At 39.5% G+C, this 9794-nt stretch overlaps 1 protein-coding gene across 1 annotated transcript; it reads right to left on the reverse strand.

Moving 5' to 3' along the window:
• Positions 1-249: 249 nt before the first annotated feature.
• LOC117300284 (mucin-2-like) lies at positions 250-9792 on the reverse strand (the record flags this gene model as incomplete). The annotated part of the gene is made up of 22 exons (XM_033784018.1): positions 250-752; positions 1452-1505; positions 2406-2684; positions 3366-3602; positions 3735-3896; positions 4064-4300; positions 4433-4594; positions 4767-5003; positions 5137-5298; positions 5472-5708; positions 5840-6001; positions 6175-6411; positions 6544-6705; positions 6874-7110; positions 7243-7404; positions 7571-7807; positions 7940-8101; positions 8273-8509; positions 8642-8803; positions 8975-9211; positions 9344-9505; positions 9672-9792. Coding segments are annotated over 22 exons (4368 nt in total), but the record flags the coding sequence as incomplete, so codon positions are not given.
• Between the last annotated feature and the right edge of the window lie 2 nt (positions 9793-9794).

Genomic DNA, 9794 nt, shown 5'->3' on the forward strand with positions numbered 1-9794 from the left:
GTTATGACATATTTTTACCAAAAAGGTGGTATTTTACCCTAAAAATGTCAGATTTTAGTGGTTTCTGCCCTGACCACATGGAAAGTCCGATCGGGCTGAAAATGGTGTGCATTCATTGCTCATTAGGACCTACAAGCACAGCAATTTTTATCAAAATCGGAAGACATGAGGTAAAAAAGTGCGTTGGTCTGACATGGAATGACCCAGGTTTGTTATTTTATGCATATGTTGAGATGCACCAAGTGAAAAGACTGGTCTTTGACATTTACCGATAGTGTCCACTGTCTTTAATGCGAGAGTTGCATTGTGCAAAAAGCAAACACTACCACCAAACGAAAAACCAAATAAAAAGATACTCATTTGACTTCACATAAATCTTTGTAAACAAATTGTTGGACCCAAGAAAGTTAAAAATGGAAGGTGTTTAGTTTATCCCTCTCGGTATTCGTTGACGACCAGAGACATAAACGGGTCGAATTTACAAGGATGGCAGGCACATTCCTTGATCTCATAATAAGGATGGATAAACTCTGTTCCGTTCTGACAGCGCACCTGAACGTAGTTCTTGTGTAGTACAGAAGGCGTGCAACATCCACAGTTGAACTCGACGGTAGAGCTTATCCCAGTGAGCACGTGGCTGTTGGAGGGGCACTGTCCAACACAATCTGTGTGTTTGATCGGCAGCGTCGAGATGCAATCCCCGATGTACAAAAAGTTGTAGGTTTTCTGGAACTTGCACGGTGACTCAACCACTGGGTAGAAAATAAATGACCATCAACATTTAAATAAAACAAACTGCTTTCTGGAACTTGTATTTTGTCGTATTGAATGTGTAGAAATAAATTAAATTTAGCATTCAAATGATACCGACTGGTTTACTGGAACTTGCATTTTGTCGCAACGAATGCGTGAAATAAACCAAATTCAACATTCAAAGACACTGGACACCTTTGGTAACTGTCGAAGCCAGTCTTCTCACTTGATGTATCTCAACATTAGCACAAAATAACAAACCTGTGAAAATTTGTTGTCAAAGTTAATAATGGTAGAAAAAACACCCTTGTCACACGAAGTTGTGTGCTTTCAGATGCTTGATTTCGGGACCTCAAAATCTAAACCTGAGGTCTTGAAATCAAATTCTTGGACAATTATTTCTTTCTCAAAAACTATGTCACTTCAGAGGAAGCTGTTTATCACAATGCTTTGTACTATCAACAGCTCTCCATTGATCGTTAAAAATTAAGTTTTTATGCTTACAACTATTTTGAGTTATTACCAATAGTGTCCAGGGGCTTTAAAAGAATGATTGAATCAAGTATAAAATGATGAAATGAATATGGGGTGGAGATCTGTCCATTTTCAAGGAATCTGCCCAGCAGTGTGTAGAGGGCTTTGTAGTGCAGCTGATAAAAAACAGGGTAATAATTAAATGCATAAATGAATTAAATTACCTTCTGTTGTTGTTGAATAGGTGATGGGCAGCTGGGCAGTCGCTGTAGTGCCAACTTTAGAAAGAGAAAAAAATTGCATTTATTTAGATTACGGAATATCTGCAGAGCCAGTAGAAAGTCATTTGTATACCAAAATATTACGTATCGAATTCGGTCATGATGGGATTCAATTCAATATTGGTTTATTTCATAAAAATACATCACCAAAAAAAAAAGGGTAAAAGACTTAGGGAAAGGGAATTTGGTTTACAATAAAATACCATTTAATATACAAATAAATAATGTTAAATGCAATATTAAAAATATTACTTGAGTTTCACAGACAAACAGGAATTGTAAAAGCAGCGTTTAAAACAAAATTAAAGAAATTGTAGTTTGTTTCAACATTTCAGTATGTCAGGCAAACTTTTTAGTATGGCGGGGAAAGTTGTCTCGGCACTGTTTAGTATGCCTGACGAGAAAAGAATGTCACACACAATGTACAGAAAGCCTTCAGAGAATGTAATGCAAGAAGAGAAGCGAATAAATAAGTCAAACTGTTAAGCAAGACACTTAACCATTGCTCGTCCTTGTGGAAGTGTTGTGGCCGAGCGGTTAAGAGCACCGAATTCAAACTCTGGTGTTTCTGATCAGCAGAGTCTGGGTTCGAATCCCCAGCCTTGACACTTGTGTCTTTAAACAAGACACTTTACCATTGCTTCGTCCTTCGGATGAGACATAAAGCCTTTGTGTTGTGTAACGCATGTTAAAGAACCCAGTGCACTTATAGAAATGAGAAGAGGTTTGCCCCAGTGTTCCTGGCTTTGGTTGCTGCACATACGCAATAACCTATCTTTCTGAAAGTTTGTATATATACTCAGGGCCTTGAGTACCTTGTTTGGTAGATACGTGCGCTATATAATATAATATTATTATTGTTGTTATTGTCTACACAAATTTGAATTGAAACCTTACCTGAAGTGGTGGCATTTGGTGAGATAGTTGTCGAGACTGGAACAGTGGTGGCGTTTGGTGTAATAGTTGTCGAGGCTGGAACAGTTGTGGCGTTTGGTGTAATAGTTGTCGAGGCTGGAACAGTGGTGGCGTTTGGTGTAATAGTTGTCGAGGCTGGAACAGTGGTGGCGTTTGGTGTAATAGTTGTCGAGGCTGGAACAGTTGTGGCGTTTGGTGTAATAGTTGTCGAGGCTGGAACAGTTGTGGAAGACACCTCCTCAGTGGTAGAAGGCTGGGATCCTGCTTTACATAAAATAAAAGAAAATTACAAAATAATTTTGTTTTCAAAGAGACACCTGAAAACATTCAAGTTTAACAAAAGTACAGCACTCTGTCATTAATGTAAAGACAATTCCTGACACAATTTATACATATTAATGGTGAAAAAATAAGTAATCAAAAAATAAGCAGGCATACAGGCTCTTAACAGGCAAACTAAATCACACTCAGAACAAAAGTAACAATTTAATTTTACCTTTTAGATTTTGTTTAAGGACACTGGACACTACTGGTAATTGTCAAAGACCAGTCTTCTCACTTGGTGTATCTCAGCATATGCATAAAATAACAAACCTGTGAAACTTTAAGCTCAATCGGTCATCGAAGTTGCGACATAATAATGAAAGAAAAAACACCCTTGTCACACGAAGTTGTGTGCTTTCCGATGTTTGATTTCGGGACCTCAAATTCTAAATCCGAGGTCTCAAAATCAAATTCGTGGAAAATGACTTCTTTCTCAAAAACTAATCCACTTCAGAGGGAGCCATTTCTCACAATGTTTTAGACTATGAACCTCTCCCCATTACTCGTTACTACATTTGTAAGTGCGGTTTTATGCTAATAATTATTTTTTAGTAATTACCAAGAGTGTCCACTGCCTTTAAAAGAAATGTTTCATTAGATCTGAAGTAAAGAAATTACCAGTAGTTGTAGATTGTGGACTACTGGTAACAACAGTCGTCTTCTCAGAGGTTGTTCCTGTAGGAGTGGTTGTTACGATGGTAGTGGTTGTGGTGACCACTTCAGTTGTTGTGGGTACAGCTGAGGTTGTAGCTGCAGCTGTAGTTGATGGAACCGATACTGTAGTGACATTAGTCGTAGTTGTCGATGCTTGTGTAGTTGTTGGTCCAGCTGTCGTAACTGATGTTGTGGCTGGCCCTGCATCAAATCAACAAATACAAACACATAATTAAGCAAACAAATAAAAAAGAACGAATCAGCAGTTTGTCTGGAACACCCCCCTGAGCAAGAATGGAAAGGTAAAACTAAAGATCATTCTTTCGTACTTACCTGAAGTTATCTCCACAGTGGTTATCTCTGTGGTGGTTGCCTCAGGAGAAGATGTCACAACCGTGGTAGTGGTTTGTTCAGTTGAAGTTGGACCTGCAGTAGTTGTACCAGCTGAGGTAGTTGTTACACTAGTGGTTGAGACTTCAGTACTTGTTGCTTGTCCTTTGAGAAAGAATTTAATGGTTAATAAAATATTTCTAGACATATGTTTAGTAAGCTTATTACATATTTTGGAAGAAACAACGCCAAACTTGTTCACATCTTCACTTTAGACAGAAATGAAAAATGAGGCTTTGAAGTAGAATAATAATTATGAAAGGAAAATTTACCAGTGGTAGTTGACACTGGGCTGGTAGTCACAACAGTTGTCTCCTCAGAGGTTGTTCCTGTAGGAGTGGTAGTCAAAACAGCACTAGTTGTTGTGACCACTTCAGTTGTTGTGGGCACAGCCGAGGTTGTAGCTGCAGCCGTAGTTGATGGAACCGATACTGTAGTGACATTTGTCGTAGTTGTCGATGCTTGTGTAGTTGTTGGTCCAGCTGTCGTAACTGATGTTGTGGCTGGCCCTGCATCAAGTCAACAAATACAAACACATAATTAAGCAAACAAATAAAAAAGAAATAACCAATAATTTTTGTGGAACACCCCACAGAGTAAGGTTGGAAAGGTAAAACTAAAGATCATTCTTTTGTACTTACCTGAAGTTATCTCCACAGTGGTTATCTCTGTGGTGGTTGCCTCAGGAGAAGATGTCACAACCGTGGTAGTGGTTTGTTCAGTTGAAGTTGGACCTGCAGTAGTTGTACCAGCTGAGGTAGTTGTTACACTAGTGGTTGAAACTTCAGTACTTGTTGCTTGTCCTGTGTGAAGGAATTTAATGGTTAACAAAACATTTCTAGACATATATTTTGTAAGCTTATGACATTTTTTTGAAGAAACAATGCCAAACTTTTTCACATCTCACTTCAGAGAGAAATGAAAAATGAGGCTTTGACGTTGAAGTAGCAGAATAATAATGAAAGGAAAATTTACCAGTGGTAGTTGACACTGGGCTGGTAGTAACAACAGTTGTCTCCTCAGAGGTTGTTCCTGTAGGAGTGGTAGTCAAAACAGCACTAGTTGTTGTGACCACTTCAGTTGTTGTGGGCACAGCCGAGGTTGTAGCTGCAGCTGTAGTTGATGGAACCGATACTGTAGTGACATTTGTCGTAGTTGTCGATGCTTGTGTAGTTGTTGGTCCAGCTGTCGTAACTGATGTTGTGGCTGGCCCTGCATCAAATCAACGAAAAAAAACCACATAATTAAGCAAACAAATAAAAAAGAAAGAACCAATAATTTTTCTGGAACACCCCCCAGAGTAAAGTTGGAAAAGTAAAACTAAAGATCATTCCTTTGTACTTACCTGAAGTTATCTCCACAGTGGTTATCTCTGTGGTGGTTGCCTCAGGAGAAGATGTCACAACCGTGGTAGTGGTTTGTTCAGTTGCAGTTGGACCTGCAGTAGTTGTACCAGCTGAGGTAGTTGTTACACTAGTGGTTGAGACTTCAGTACTTGTTTCTTGTCCTGTGTGAAGGAATTTATTGGTTAACAAAAGATTTCTAGACATTTATTTAGTAAGCTTATGACTTTTTTTTGAAGAAACAATGCCAAACTTTTTCATATCTTCACTTCAGACAGAAATGAAAAATGACGCTTCGATGTTGAAGTAGGAGAATAATTATGAGAGGAAAATTTACCAGTGGTAGTTGACACTGGGCTGGTAGTCACAACAGTTGTCTCCTCAGAGGTTGTTCCTGTAGGAGTGGTAGTCAAAACAGCACTAGTTGTTGTGACCACTTCAGTTGTTGTGGGCACAGCCGAGGTTGTAGCTGCAGCTGTAGTTGATGGAACCGATACTGTAGTGACATTTGTCGTAGTTGTCGATGCTTGTGTAGTTGTTGGTCCAGCTGTTGTAACTGATGTTGTGGCTGGCCCTGCATCAAGTCAACAAATACAAACACATAATTAAGCAAACAAATAAAAAAGAAGGAACCACAAATTTTGCTGGGACACCCCCGGAGTAAAGTTGGAAAAGTAAAACTAAAGATCATTCTTTTGTACTTACCTGAAGTTATCTCCACAGTGGTTATCTCTGTGGTGGTTGCCTCAGGAGAAGATGTCACAACCGTGGTAGTGGTTTGTTCAGTTGAAGTTGGCCCTGCAGTAGTTGTACCAGCTGAGGTAGATGTTACACTAGTGGTTGAAACTTCAGTACTTGTTGCTTGTCCTGTGAGAAAGAATTTAATGGTTAATAAAATATTTCTAGACATATGTTTAGTAAGCTTATTACATATTTTGGAAGAAACAACGCCAAACTTTTTCACATCTTCATTTCAGACAGAAATGAAAAATGAGACTTTGATGTTGAAGTAGGAGAATAATTATGAGAGGAAAATTTACCAGTGGTAGTTGACACTGGGCTGGTAGTCACAACAGTTGTCTCCTCAGAGGTTGTTCCTGTAGGAGTGGTAGTCAAAACAGCACTAGTTGTTGTGACCACTTCAGTTGTTGTGGGTACAGCCGAGGTTGTAGCTGCAGCTGTAGTTGATGGAACCGATACTGTAGTGACATTTGTCGTAGTTGTCGATGCTTGTGTAGTTGTTGGTCCAGCTGTCGTAACTGATGTTGTGGCTGGCCCTGCATCAAGTCAACAAATACAAACACATAATTAAGCAAACAAATAAAAAAGAAAGAACCAATAATTTTTCAGGAATACCCCACAGAGTAAGGTTGGAAAGGTAAAACTAAAGATCATTCTTTTGTACTTACCTGAAGTTATCTCCACAGTGGTTATCTCTGTGGTGGTTGCCTCAGGAGAAGATGTCACAACCGTGGTAGTGGTTTGTTCAGTTGAAGTTGGACCTGCAGTAGTTGTACCAGCTGAGGTAGTTGTTACACTAGTGGTTGAAACTTCAGTACTTGTTGCTTGTCCTGTGTGAAGGAATTTAATGGTTAACAAAAAATTTCTAGACATATATTTTGTAAGCTTAGGACATTTTTTTGAAGAAACAATGCCAAACTTGTTCACATCTTCACTTCAGACAGAAATGAAAAAACGAGGCTTTGAAGTAGGAGAATAATAATGAGAGGAAAATTTACCAGTGGTAGTTGACACTGGGCTGGTAGTCACAACAGTTGTCTCCTCAGAGGTTGTTCCTGTAGGAGTGGTAGTCAAAACAGCACTAGTTGTTGTGACCACTTCAGTTGTTGTGGGCACAGCCGAGGTTGTAGCTGCAGCTGTAGTTGATGGAACCGATACTGTAGTGACATTTGTCGTAGTTGTCGATGCTTGTGTAGTTGTTGGTCCAGCTGTCGTAACTGATGTTGTGGCTGGCCCTGCATCAAGTCAACAAATACAAACACATAATTAAGCAAACAAATAAAAAAGAAGGAACCAATAATTTTGCTGGGACACCCCCCAGAGTAAGGTTGGAAAAGTAAAACTAAAGATCATTCTTTTGTACTTACCTGAAGTTATCTCCACAGTGGTTATCTCTGTGGTGGTTGCCTCAGGAGAAGATGTCACAACCGTGGTAGTGGTTTGTTCAGTTGAAGTTGGCCCTGCAGTAGTTGTACCAGCTGAGGTAGTTGTTACACTAGTGGTTGAAACTTCAGTACTTGTTGCTTGTCCTGTGTGAAGGAATTTAATGGTTAACAAAACATTTCTAGACATATATTTTGTAAGCTTAGGACATTTTTTTGAAGAAACAATGCCAAACTTTTTCACATCTCACTTCAGGGAGAAATGAAAAATGAGGCTTTGAAGTAGGAAAATAATTATGAAAGGAAAATTTACCAGTGGTAGTTGACACTGGGCTGGTAGTCACAACAGTTGTCTCCTCAGAGGTTGTTCCTGTAGGAGTGGTAGTCAAAACAGCACTAGTTGTTGTGACCACTTCAGTTGTTGTGGGCACAGCCGAGGTTGTAGCTGCAGCTGTAGTTGATGGAACCGATACTGTAGTGACATTTGTCGTAGTTGTTGATGCTTGTGTAGTTGTTGGTCCAGCTGTCGTAACTGATGTTGTGGCTGGCCCTGCATCAAATAAAAAAAAAAACCCACATAATTAAGCAAACAAATAAAAAAGAAAGAACCAATAATTTTTCTGGAACACCCCCCAGAACAAGATTGGAAAAGTAAAACTAAAGATCATTCTTTTGTACTTACCTGAAGTTATCTCCACAGTGGTTATCTCTGTGGTGGTTGCCTCAGGAGAAGATGTCACAACCGTGGTAGTGGTTTGTTCAGTTGAAGTTGGACCTGCAGTAGTTGTACCAGCTGAGGTAGCTGTTACACTAGTGGTTGAAACTTCAGTACTTGTTGCTTGTCCTGTGTGAAGGAATTTAATGGTTAACAAAACATTTCTAGACATATATTTTGTAAGCTTATGACATTTTTTTGAAGAAACAATGCCAAACTTTTTCACATCTCACTTCAGAGAGAAATGAAAAATGAGGCTTTGACGTTGAAGTAGCAGAATAATAATGAGAGGAAATTTACCAGTGGTAGTTGACACTGGGCTGGTAGTCACAACAGTTGTCTCCTCAGAGGTTGTTCCTGTAGGAGTGGTAGTCAAAACAGCACTAGTTGTTGTGACCACTTCAGTTGTTGTGGGCACAGCCGAGGTTGTAGCTGCAGCTGTAGTTGATGGAACCGATACTGTAGTGACATTTGTCGTAGTTGTCGATGCTTGTGTAGTTGTTGGTCCAGCTGTCGTAACTGATGTTGTGGCTGGCCCTGCATCAAGTCAACAAATACAAACACATAATTAAGCAAACAAATAAAAAAGAAAGAACCAATAATTTTTCTGGAACACCCCCCAGAGTAAGGTTGGAAAGGTAAAACTAAAGATCATTCTTTTGTACTTACCTGAAGTTATCTCCACAGTGGTTATCTCTGTGGTGGTTGCCTCAGGAGAAGATGTCACAACCGTGGTAGTGGTTTGTTCAGTTGAAGTTGGCCCTGCAGTAGTTGTACCAGCTGAGGTAGTTGTTACACTAGTGGTTGAAACTTCAGTACTTGTTGCTTGTCCTGTGTGAAGGAATTTAATGGTTAACAAAACATTTCTAGACATATATTTTGTAAGCTTAGGACATTTTTTTGAAGAAACAATGCCAAACTTTTTCACATCTCACTTCAGAGAGAAATGAAAAATGAGGCTTTGACGTTGAAGTAGCAGAATAATAATGAGAGGAAATTTACCAGTGGTAGTTGACACTGGGCTGGTAGTCACAACAGTTGTCTCCTCAGAGGTTGTTCCTGTAGGAGTGGTAGTCAAAACAGCACTAGTTGTTGTGACCACTTCAGTTGTTGTGGGCACAGCCGAGGTTGTAGCTGCAGCTGTAGTTGATGGAACCGATACTGTAGTGACATTTGTCGTAGTTGTTGATGCTTGTGTAGTTGTTGGTCCAGCTGTCGTAACTGATGTTGTGGCTGGCCCTGCATCAAATCAAAAAAAAAAAACACATAATTAAGCAAACAAATAAAAAAGAAAGAACCAATAATTTTTCTGGAACACCCCCCAGAACAAGATTGGAAAAGTAAAACTAAAGATCATTCTTTTGTACTTACCTGAAGTTATCTCCACAGTGGTTATCTCTGTGGTGGTTGCCTCAGGAGAAGATGTCACAACCGTGGTAGTGGTTTGTTCAGTTGAAGTTGGACCTGCAGTAGTTGTACCAGCTGAGGTAGTTGTTACACTAGTGGTTGAAACTTCAGTACTTGTTGCTTGTCCTGTGTGAAGGAATTTAATGGTTAACAAAAGATTTCTAGACATTCGTTTAGTAAGCTTAGGACATTTTTTTGAAGAAACAATGCCAAACTTTTTCACATCTCACTTCAGGGAGAAATGAAAAATGAGGCTTTGAAGTAGGAAAATAATTATGAAAGGAAAATTTACCAGTGGTAGTTGACACTGGGCTGGTAGTCACAACAGTTGTCTCCTCAGAGGTTGTTCCTGTAGGAGTGGTAGTCAAAACAGCACTAGTTGTTGTGACCACTTCAGTTGTTGTGGGCACAGCCG

The sequence above is a fragment of the Asterias rubens genome, chromosome 15 (genome assembly GCF_902459465.1).
Source record: "Asterias rubens chromosome 15, eAstRub1.3, whole genome shotgun sequence".
Lineage (NCBI taxonomy): Eukaryota > Metazoa > Echinodermata > Asteroidea > Forcipulatida > Asteriidae > Asterias > Asterias rubens.